This window comes from Pangasianodon hypophthalmus, chromosome 20, assembly GCF_027358585.1.
Source record: "Pangasianodon hypophthalmus isolate fPanHyp1 chromosome 20, fPanHyp1.pri, whole genome shotgun sequence".
Classification (NCBI taxonomy): Eukaryota; Metazoa; Chordata; class Actinopteri; order Siluriformes; family Pangasiidae; genus Pangasianodon; species Pangasianodon hypophthalmus.
The window spans coordinates 21661283-21673856 of NC_069729.1; the positions used below are offsets into that span (position 1 = coordinate 21661283).

Below are 12574 nucleotides of genomic sequence, written 5' to 3' on the forward strand. Positions count from 1 at the left end.
ACACACACACACACACACACACACTGGTGTTTTCTCACCTGTCTTGGAAGGCAGTTGAAGATCTTCTCTTTGCACTTGTGTGATGACAGAACTTTCCATCTAATAAAATCCAGTTTCTCAATCTCACTTTCATTAAACACACATTACTCACTCACACACACTCACACACACACACACACACACACACACACACACAGGAATAAAGCATTAAAAACACACTGCATCCACACACACACACACACACACACGCCTTTTCCCCCGGAGATAAACTTCCAGATCGCACACACTCTCTGTCTGGAAGAGCTGAAATGTTCAGCGCCACTTTTCTGGAGCCATAAAAATAAAAGAGTGAAAATAAAAATCGCTCAGTTTGGTTCCAACATGGAGAACCCGCGCGAGAAAAAAACAAAACAAGGCAGAGGAAATGGGGGACGGTTTCAAGCCCCCCGCTGTCTCTCTCTCACACACCGCAGGGGAAAGAGACGCGCACATGGAAATAACACACTTTAATTACAGAATGTTTAATGTTTAATGACAGGAATAATCACACAGGGGCACGGAGTCGGGTTTATGAGCGCGTGGCGTTTATAAAGCGCAGCTCAGTGATCAGGACATGAACCGAATCAGCCGGGAATCAAATGCTGCTGCGCGTCTGTTCGGAGTTTTACAGTAAAATCACACTTTTATTTCTACTCGAGCTCGGAAATGTGTCCTGAAGGGTCGTCCTTTATATCATCCATAATAACACTGTAATATGAACTTAATATTAATGTCACACTAACATTAATATTAATATTAATATCAGAACAGGAACCGACTCCCAAAAATGGAATCGGAACAGGAATCGACTCCACAGAAAAATGGAATCTGAATAAGGATCCAGTCACAACAACTAGAATCAGAACATGAACCGACTCCTAAATGTGGAATCAGAACAGAAATCGACTTCAAAAAATAGAATCGGAACAAGAACCGACCCCCAAAAATTGAATCAAATCAGGAATCGACTCCACAGAAAAATGAAACCCAGTTACAACAACTCTAGAATCAGAACAGGAACCGACTCCTAAATGTGGAATCGGAACAGGAATCGACTCCGCAAAAAATCTGGAATAAATATATGTCATTTCCGGTTAAATAAAAGTGACTCGGTTTAATTGTTCCTGGTTGTTATTATTATTATCAAAACGTAAAACTCCGAATAGACGCGCGCGCCCATTTTGACAGCCGCTAGTTCTGACAGCTAGCCGCTAAATGCTATCAGCGTTCAGTGTAACGTTCAAGAACAACCATTTATTTTATTTTACTTTAATTTTAGAAATTAGAAAGCGATGATAATAAGCTGTGGAAACGATTATTATCATATATATATTATACAAAAATAAAAATATATATATAAAAGCTGATGCTAACTACACGGCTAGCTCATCCTGCTTAGCTTCTGTGTAAGCTAATAACAAGCTCGGCTAAAACACCACAGCAAACACTAGAACAAATCCTGCACCCTGATCACAAACTCCGCCGCATTAAACACAGTTTAAAAGCAGCTGTAATTTATTATTTTGTTATTTTTGTTATTTTGTTCGCGTTTTTCACCGCGAGACTCTGAGGGGATTTTGCTAACACAGCGGGCGCCTTGAAACCGTCCTGCGGCGGCGGATTTGGGAGCCGCGCATTCCAGCTGAATTATAACAAAATAAAATCACAAATAAAAAATATTTTAAACCATAAAAACTGACAATTACAGTTAGAAGTCTGTTTATTATTTATTCAGAGGATGTGTGTTTTTCTTTTCTGTTATTAATGTATTATTGTTTAATTGTTAAGAATAGCTTCATATTTATTTTATAAATGTTTTGTTATAATTTATTACATATTTATTTCTTGCGTTATTTATGACATGTATAGATTATAATAAATAAAAAGTCTAACAATAAAAATGTTACAAATCTTATTTACGACATGATCATCAATGATCTTATTATACAAAAATAAAAAATTATATTTTATAATATTGTTAATAAATTACAGATTCTTTGTTTCATAAACTGTTTAGACTTTTTTATATTTGAGGATAAAAGAGCCAGACTGAGAGAAACTTTAATCTGTGAATAAAACACTGAAGTTCCTGTAAATTCTCTGCAAAAGCTTCATCTGAGGTTTATAACTTTATTCTTCTCTTTACACAATTTATTCACTTTTATTCATCTCTCAGGATTCAGAGTCTGATTCCTGTCAGAGCTATAAATTATACTTTTCTATTTTATAGGAAATTTATGATGTTTATTAGAGAGAAATGGCGGCTGATTTTCTCTCTGACCAGCAGGTGGCGCTGAAACATCTTTCAGCAAAATAACACGAATCATTTGCTAAAAGTCCCGATTTAAAATATTAAAAATGTAATAAATCCAACTCATGTAAAAATAGTTGCTGTTACACACACACACACACACACACATTTACATCCTTAAGAGTTCTTCAGTTCCTTCCTGCTGAGGAACCCATTAAAGCGCCACCACGCTCCCTCCGATCCTCTAGCACTGCTCGACTGGTCCCTCCATCTCTCAGGGTACGAGGAAGACCTGCATCGAGACTCTTCTCTGTTCTGGCACCGAGGTGGTGGAATGAACTTCCCCTAGACGTCTGAACAGCTGAGTCACTGGCAGTCTTCAAACGACGGCTAAAGACTTACCTCTTCACAAAATACTTAAATTATCACTTTCACAAAAACAAAACAAAAAAAAAAAACAAAAAACAAACAAACAAACAAAAAAAAACCTCCCCAACAGAGTTTTGGACTGATGCTATTCCTAGTTTGTGACCTACCGAGCCAATATCAGAATGTATTTTTGATAGACTTCAAAGCATTATTGTAAGTCGCTCTGGATAAGAGCTTCTGCCAAACGCCATAAATGTAAATGTAAATGTAAGTTTCTACACAGAACCCTACAACAGACCCTCATTCCACAAACTAGAACCTTTTCAGGAACCAAAGAACCATTAACTATTAAAAGAACCCTGTTCTATACAAGAACCTTCTCTAGACGTGCAGTGTTCAGTGTTTTAGACACAGGCTGAAGGTAACAGCATCATGTGGTTAGCGTGATGCTAATTGCTGGCCATAAACTTCCATTAGACATAAACGTGGTGTAAAAGGTCATCAGTCTGATCAATCAGTCTGATCTCTCTGATCTCTCACTTAAACACGACTTTAATCTGTTTTATTAAACCAGTTTTACTGAAATAGAGATTACACCTGAGTTCAGTATCTGAGCTCCGAGTCCTGTGATGAATAAATATATATCATTATATCATTATATCATTATATCATTATATTATTTTATTATTTGTGTGTAAAATTTTCACGCAGAATCTCAGTGAAATCTCATCGACATGAAACTGAGATTTTACAGCAGGATTAATGAAAGACTTTTATCTGGTTTTAATTGAACACAAATAAGCGATTAAACAGAAACTGTTTTAAAGGTGAAGTGTATAAAATATGCAGAATAAATGTGTGTTTATTAATAAAGACAGAAACATCACCTGGAATGACTGATTTCTCTCCACATCAGCTGTTTGATCAGAAAGTCAGACTGATGATCATGTGATTAGATTAGATTTGTGTGATTCTTTATCTCAAGTCTCGGCTGTAAATCATCTGTTTACAGTCTCGCAGCTCAAACTGGAACATCTACATCACACTGCTGCTGTGAATGGAGCTGATCATCACACACACACACACACACACACACACACACACACACACACACACACACACTCGGACTCGCTCAGTGGCGAACTGCAGGCTGTGACACACACCAGGACGGAGTGAGGGTCAGAGTGCAGAGTCAGCACCTGCGGAAAAGTCCGGAAAACAAAGCCCCGGGCCCCGGAGCCGCCGAGGAGGCAGGATGAAGGGAATTCTGCTGGAGGGAAGCAGTTTATTTACTGTTTTATGGAAAATATTTGAGCTGATTTAGTGGATTGTGGTGATCTGTTTCCGATGAGTGGATTATATTCAAATATTTCCTGCTTTATACAGATTTTACTTTGTAAATATTTAGTGATTTATATTTTACTGATGTTTCCTGAGTGATGATGATGAGGTTGTGATGCTGTTTGTCTCTTTAATTATTATTATTATTATTATTATTATTGTTATTATTATTATTATTATGGATTAGATTTACATTAGATTTAAGTTTTATAAACTGCACACTCTTAAAATCTGTTGTGATTCTCTGCAAGTTTGGAGTAAACAAGTTTTCTGTTTATTTCTCAGTCTTCTGTCTTATCACACACACACACACACACACACACACACACACACACACACACTGCAGTTACAGCACAGAGAGTTTACAGTGAGTGTATTCAGTATATTTATAACACAGTGTTCCAGGTTTTACTCTGTAGGATTTTCAGCACCATGTCGGTGTTTAATCAGCGGTAATGTGACGTGATTTAGTGCCACTGTGATCACAGACGATACAGTAAGTGTGTGTGTGTGTGTGTGTGTGTGTGAGAAATCTGTGATTAAAGTCTCAGAGTGTGAGCGCTGCTACGACGCCCGTCTAAAATCCACCAATAGGACGACAGCGAACTCACGGCGCAGCTACAGATACGGTAGCGGCGATGGAGAAGCGTAAAGGAAACACGCTGATGCACAGAGAAACCTCATTACCTCCAGCTCACTGTGAAGAACGTGCGCGTGTGTGTGTGTGTGTGTGTGAGTGTGTGTGTGTGTGTGTGTGTGTTTACGCGAAGCCGTTTTCTGCACCAGCTGATTTCCGGATCACGCTGATGGATGACGTGAGCAGAACGTAGTGGTCTTCTGTAATCGCAGGTCTATCGTTAGAGGATCTTCATCGTGTAACTGACGCAGAGACGCGCGCGATCACACACACTGTTACACAATTCACTACACACTTTACTGGGTGACGAGGAATCGCCTTTAAACAGCACTGAAATCACACACAGTGTAAAACCTGATATCAGTGACAACGATGATGATGATGGTGATGGTGATGATGATGGTGATGATGGTGATGGTGGTGATAGTGATGATGATGATGATGGTGATGATGGTGATGATGATGGTGATGATGGCGATGGTGATGATGATGGTGATGATGGTGATGGTGATAATGATGATGATGGTGATGATGGTGATGGTGATGATGATGATGATGGTGGTGATAGTGATGATGATGATGGTGGTGATAGTGATGATGATGATGATGATGATGATGGTGATGATGATGGTGGTGATAGTGATGATGATGATGGTGATGATGATGGTGATGGCAATGGTGATGATGGTGATGGTGATGGTGATAGTGATGATGATGATGATGATGATGGTGATGATGATGGTGATGATGGCGATGGTGATGATGGTGGTGATGATGATGATGATGATGATGATGGTGATGGTGATGATGATGATGATGGTGGTGATAGTGATGATGGTGATGATGATGATGATGGTGGTGATAGTGATGATGATGATGATGATGATGGTGGTGATGATGGTGATGATGGTGATGATGATGATGATGATGATGGTGGTGATAGTGATGATGGTGATGATGATGATGATGGTGGTGATGGTGATGATGATGGTGATGATGGTGATGGGGATGATGATGATGATGGTGGTGATAGTGATGATGATGGTGATGATGGTGATGATGATGATGATGATGATGGTGATGATGGTGATGGGGATGATGATGATGATGGTGATGATGGCGATGGTGATGGGCATGATGATGATGATGATGATGATGGTGATGATGGTGATGGTGATAATGATGATGATGGTGATGATGGTGATGGTGATGATGATGATGATGGTGGTGATAGTGATGATGATGATGGTGGTGATAGTGATGATGATGATGATGATGATGATGGTGATGATGATGGTGGTGATAGTGATGATGATGATGGTGATGATGATGGTGATGGCAATGGTGATGATGGTGATGGTGATGGTGATAGTGATGATGATGATGATGATGATGGTGATGATGATGGTGATGATGGCGATGGTGATGATGGTGGTGATGATGATGATGATGATGATGATGGTGATGGTGATGATGATGATGATGGTGGTGATAGTGATGATGGTGATGATGATGATGATGGTGGTGATAGTGATGATGATGATGATGATGATGGTGGTGATGATGGTGATGATGGTGATGATGATGATGATGATGGTGGTGATAGTGATGATGGTGATGATGATGATGATGGTGGTGATAGTGATGATGATGGTGATGATGGTGATGGGGATGATGATGATGATGGTGGTGATAGTGATGATGATGGTGATGATGGTGATGGGGATGATGATGATGATGGTGGTGATAGTGATGATGATGGTGATGATGGTGATGATGATGATGATGATGATGGTGATGATGGTGATGGGGATGATGATGATGATGGTGATGATAATGATGGTGAATAAGGAGTCTGTGTATTGTTCATAACTGTGACATAGGCGGGTTTATTAATGGTTAATAACAGCGTGGGCGTGTCCACACTCCTCACACGTGATTGGCGTAAGGCTCGTTGCTCTGCTCCTTCTTGCTCTTGATGCGTTCTGCGTCGACCGAGGCGTACAGATCCGAGAGACCCGAACAGGAGTCTTTATCATCCGGGATCTTCTCCTCTGGTTCCTCACAGATCATCATAACGTCTGAGTACTGGATCTGACCGAGAGGAGACGCACGGCCCGGCGCTGAGTGTTTAGGAGCTTTCAGGCTCAGGTTAGCATAGCAGTCTCGAGCAGAGGAGAGCGGCTAACAGCACACACACACACACACACACACACACCATCATCATCATCTGATTAATACACACAGACAAAACATTACAGCTAAATAACACATCACTGTGTAACTTACATACTTACACTACACACTTACATACTTACTAGTGCACACTACTACACTGTATTACAGACTCCATACTTACACACTACAGTGCTCATGTAGTGCACACTATGCCTTAAGTATGCATTATATGTGTTCAGTGTTCTGTTTCATTACGCATACTACTTAGTATGCAAGTGTTTAGAATAATTCAGTTTGAGCTGAATACAGGATGTAGTGCACACTACTGAGTATGTAAGGAAATAGTAGTGTATATTCTGTGTTACAAATGAACTGTATCACTAATCCCTTACATACTTCCTAGGGTTAGTATTTAGTACCTGAGTGAGTCTTTAGAAGACGAGTCAGTATTTAGTGAGTTAGTGTTTAGTATGTGAGTGTTTAGTATGTGAGTGTTTAGTATGAGAGTGTTTAGTATGTGAGTGTTTAGTATGTGAGTGTTTAGTATGAGAGTGTTTAGTATGAGAGTGTTTAGTATGAGTGTTTAGTATGAGAGTGTTTAGTATGAGAGTGTTTAGTATGAGTGTTTAGTATGAGAGTGTTTAGTATGAGAGTGTTTAGTATGAGAGTGTTTAGTATGTGAGTGTTTAGTATGAGAGTATTTAGTATGTGAGTGTTTAGTATGAGAGTGTTTAGTATGAGAGTGTTTAGTATGTGAGTGTTTAGTATGAGAGTGTTTAGTGTGAGTGTTTAGTATGTGAGTGTTTAGTATGAGAGTGTTTAGTATGAGAGTGTTTAGTATGTGAGTGTTTAGTATGAGAGTGTTTAGTATGAGAGTGTTTAGTATGTGAGTGTTTAGTATGAGAGTGTTTAGCATGAGAGTGTTTAGTATGTGAGTGTTTAGCATGAGAGTGTTTAGTATGTGAGTGTTTAGTATGTGAGTGTTTAGTATGTGAGTGTTTAGTATGTGAGTGTTTAGTATGAGAGTGTTTAGCATGAGAGTGTTTAGTATGTGAGTGTTTAGTATGAGAGTGTTTAGTATGAGAGTGTTTAGTATGTGAGTGTTTAGTATGTGAGTGTTTAGTATGCTTTATGTCCTGAGTTACTGGTGATGTGTACTATGAATGTGTACTATAGTGGCTTGTGTACTCAGTAGTGTGCACTACAGTGTGTATTGAAGCTAAAGCACAGTAATAAAGCTGTAATAAACAAATAAAATAAAATCTTCACATTAAAGAACAGAAATTAAATATTTAATTCTACTGAAGGAGATTTTTAATGAAGACGATGTGAATTTACCTCCGCGGGAGTTTCCACTTCCTGTTTATCATCTGAATTTAAATACAACACAAAACATGACACACACTTTACACACACACCTCTGTTACTGTATTTATATTACATTTATATTAATCACACACACACACACACACACACACACACTCTCTCTCTCTCTTACCACTGTGTGTATGTGTGTAGGTGATGTTGCCGTAAATCGGGTTCTCCTCCATCTCTCTGTTTTTCAGACTCACACTAACACACACAAACACAAAATCAACAAACTTTCATAAAACATAATAAACAGTGTGTGTGTGTGTGTGTGTGTGTGTGTGTGAAAGAGAGAGAGAGAGAAACTCTCTCTATACTATACTAAACTATAAAGTGTGTGAATTTTGTGCTGCAGCTGTGAGTCGGATGTTTAACAGCAAACACTAGAAGCAACGGCTTTATAACATTTATACAACATTCTTACAACATTTATACAACACTTACAGAACAGTGCCACACAGTGACCTTTATAATTGGTATATGAACGTTTATAATTCCTATCTGAGATGATCTCATGAAGAACGTTGCTATGGTGATGATGCTAATGTTTGCGCTTAGACCCAGTGTATAAAAATTATATTTAAATCATTTGATTAAAGTTTATTACAGCTGAGAGTTATAAGTGTAAATAATAAAGTTATAATTATAAATGTAAAAGTTGGATATGTGAGTTATTAGAGAACGTTTATATCACATTCAGAAAGTTGAGAAAAATAACTCTCACTGACCAAAGTGCTGTGTGTAGAACCATCTTTAAAATCCAAGAATAATAAAAATGTCAAAGCTAGAAATAAACAATCCAACTGAAAACAAACATATACATAAAAAAATAATAATAAAGGATGTGTAAACTTTTAAACTGATGTTAGTGTTTTCTGAACATTATACAGTTTTTATGATTTCATTACTAGAATCTCTTCTTAGGAGAGTTCAGGATTTTACAGTCATTTGTAAATATACAGAGCAGCGAATATCACGTTGATGACATCACATTAATTATATGACATTAATGACATCAGTGTTTAATGATGTCAGTGTTTAATGACATCACATTAATAATATGACATTAATGACATCAGTGTTTAGTGACGTCAGTGTTTAATGACGTCAGTGTTTAATGATGTCAGTGTTTAATGATGTCAGTGTTTAATGACGTCAGTGTTTAATGATGTCAGTGTTTAATGATGTCAGTGTTTAATGACGTCAGTGTTTAATGACGTCAGTGTTTAGTGACGTCAGTGTTTAATGACGTCAGTGTTTAATGATGTCAGTGTTTAATGATGTCAGTGTTTAATGACGTCAGTGTTTAATGATGTCAGTGTTTAATGATGTCAGTGTTTAATGACGTCAGTGTTTAATGACGTCAGTGTTTAGTGACGTCAGTGTTTAATGACGTCAGTGTTTAATGACGTCAGTGTTTAATGATGTCAGTGTTTAATGACGTCAGTGTTTAATGATGTCAGTGTTTAATGACGTCAGTGTTTAATGACGTCAGTGTTTAATGATGTCAGTGTTTAGTGACGTCAGTGTTTAATGACGTCAGTGTTTAATGATGTCAGTGTTTAATGACGTCAGTGTTTAATGAGATCAGTGTTTAATGATGTCAGTGTTTAATGACGTCAGTGTTTAGTGACGTCAGTGTTTAATGACGTCAGTGTTTAATGATGTCAGTGTTTAATGACGTCAGTGTTTAGTGACATCAGTGTTTAATGATGTCAGTGTTTAATGACGTCAGTGTTTAATGATGTCAGTGTTTAATGACGTCAGTGTTTAATGACGTCAGTGTTTAATGATGTCAGTGTTTAATGACGTCAGTGTCGGTGTTTAAAATGTTGCTGCAGCAGTAATGAAGTTAAATCTGTAGAGATAAACACACATCTCTCTCACAACTCGGAATAAATATTAAATATATTTAAATTTAAACATATTTTAAAATCAAACAAAAACTGATTAAAAAAAACAAATCCAAACGTTAAACTCAGGAAAAACAGATAAACAAATCAACAATTTCTTTTTATTCATTATTTTTTATTATTTTATTTATAACTCTGACATTTTTGTTTTACTTGTCGTGGGTTACGTCGTGCTTTCTCTCACTGTGTGTGTGTGTGTGTGTGTGTGTGTGTGTGTGTGTGTGCACGTGTGTGTGTGTGTGTGTGTGTGTGCACGTGTGTGTGTGTGTGTGTGTGTGTGTGCACGTGTGTGTGTGTGTGTTTGATCAGGATATGAAGTGAAAATTAATTACCTCCTCCTGAATTTGGGCAGAAACTTTTTCCCTTTATCTGAGGACAAAAAACAAACTAGATAAAGTGCACTGTCATTGTCTTTCTCTCTCTCTCACACACACACACACACACACACACACTCACACTCACACTCACACAGACACACACACACAGACACACACACACTCACACACACTCACACTCACACACACACACACACAGACACACACACACTCACACAGACACACACACACACACGCGCAGGAATTTAAATTAAACATAAATTCCAGGGCTCAGTTTCCCAAAAGCATCACAGTGTAGTAGTTAATGTTAAACGGTCGAGCGAGCATCACATCGAGCTCTCTCTCTCTCTCTCTCTCTCTCTCTCTCTCAGTTAAAATGGACTTCACACTGCTTTCAGGAAACTCGACTTTAACTGAACTAAAAAATGTCATGTGGGCCGTGTTCAGTGTGTGACAGTGTTCAGTGTGTGATAGTGTTCAGCGTGTGATATATCAGTGTTCAGTGTGTGATATATCAGTGTTCAGTGTGTGATATATGCGTCCTCTGTCCCACCGCGGCGCTGTGCTAATGTAGCTAGCCTGTAATGGAAGTGTATGGCTAGTTTAGTGTGGTCTTTAAATGAACTGAAAACACGGGCCGTGTTCAGTGTGTGACATATCAGTGTTCAGCGTGTGATATATCAGTGTTCAGTGTGTGACAGTGTTCAGTGTGTGATATATCAGTGTTCAGTGTGTGATATATCAGTGTTCAGTGTGTGATAGTGTTCAGTGTGTGATAGTGTTCAGTGTGTGATATATCAGTGTTCAGTGTGTGATATATCAGTGTTCAGCGTGTGATAGTGTTCAGTGTGTGATAGTGTTCAGTGTGTGATATATCAGTGTTCAGTGTGTGATATATCAGTGTTCAGCGTGTGATAATGTTCAGTGTGTGATAGTGTTCAGTGTGTGATATATCAGTGTTCAGTGTGTGATATATCAGTGTTCAGCGTGTGATATATCAGTGTTCAGTGTGTGATATATCAGTGTTCAGTGTGTGATAGTGTTCAGTGTGTGATAGTGTTCAGTGTGTGATATATCAGTGTTCAGTGTGTGATATATCAGTGTTCAGCGTGTGATAGTGTTCAGTGTGTGATAGTGTTCAGTGTGTGATATATCAGTGTTCAGTGTGTTCAGTGTTCAGTGCGTTCAGTGTTCAGTGCTGTGCTAATGTAGCTAGCCCGTAATGGAAGTGTATGGCTAGTTTAGCGTGGTCTCACCTGCGAAACGTTTCTGAACACACCATAAAATATTGGCGCAGATGGAGAACAGCAGGAGCGCAGTGATGACCGCTAACACAATCCACAGCGCACTGGAACCCTGAAACACCCCGAACCCTGCGGAGAACACACTCACACACGTCAGCGCTGACATAACACACGTTAACACATTAACACGTTAACACATTAACGTTAGCGTTAAACGACAGACGATCAGGGCTGAGTTTCTCCTGAAAGCGTCACAACGTAAAGATCGTCGTATCTGAGAGAGAGAGAGTTCAGTGCGATGCTCGCTCTACCATTTAGCGACGATCTCTGTGCTGCGATGCTTTTGGGAAATTCGGCCCTGATGATCTCGCTAATGACTGACTCACCGTGTGTGCTGTTGAACTCCATGCCTGAGGGGTCTTAAGGACAAACTCCACACACTGAGCTGAGCTGAGAGTTATAGGTGTGTGCTATAAATTGAGGATGCGAGTGTGAGCAGGATGTAAACACCTCCTCCGCTCGGCTCGACAACAAATCAGCAAAGCAAGAATTTCTGCAGAAAACCACATCTGACATTCAGGAGGAAATCTGCTGCACTGCACACGGAGCGTTGGGTAATGCAGCATGGTGTGTGTGTGTGTGTGTGTGTGTGTGTGTGTGTGTGCGTGTGAAATCCATGTTAGGCTACAAAGTTGTGAGAAAAAAAATCCATGTGTGTGTGTATTAGTGAAACATAAACTTAAAGTCGTACACGTCCCTGTGAATGAGCTGTTGCTATGGAAACGATAACGCATTAGAACTAGCGCGTTAATATATAATATAATATAATATAATATAATATAACATAATATAATATAATATAATATAATATAATATAATATAATATAATATAATATAAT

At 38.7% G+C, this 12574-nt stretch overlaps 3 protein-coding genes across 3 annotated transcripts in view; 1 reads left to right on the forward strand and 2 right to left on the reverse strand.

Annotated features, from left to right (window-relative positions):
* ctdsp2 (CTD (carboxy-terminal domain, RNA polymerase II, polypeptide A) small phosphatase 2) overlaps positions 1-897 on the reverse strand; it is a 26424-nt gene extending 25527 nt beyond the window's left edge. The window contains exon 1 of the mRNA XM_053227023.1: positions 39-897. Coding sequence (XP_053082998.1) covers positions 39-99 — 61 coding nt within the window. The 5' untranslated portion in view covers positions 100-897. The remainder of the gene's footprint in view (positions 1-38) is intronic.
* poc1a (POC1 centriolar protein A) overlaps positions 1-12574 on the forward strand; it is a 256921-nt gene that overhangs the window by 232161 nt on the left and 12186 nt on the right. The gene's annotated exons all lie outside the window — the stretch shown is intronic.
* On the reverse strand, positions 5767-12184 carry LOC128317093 (signaling threshold-regulating transmembrane adapter 1-like). The gene is made up of 6 exons (XM_053227025.1): positions 12062-12184; positions 11688-11804; positions 10429-10465; positions 8314-8387; positions 8154-8185; positions 5767-6821 (listed from the first exon to the last, which is right to left on the reverse strand). The coding sequence occupies exons 1-6, from the start codon at positions 12081-12083 to the stop codon at positions 6567-6569; spliced, it is 537 nt and encodes a 178-aa protein (XP_053083000.1). The 5' UTR covers positions 12084-12184; the 3' UTR covers positions 5767-6566.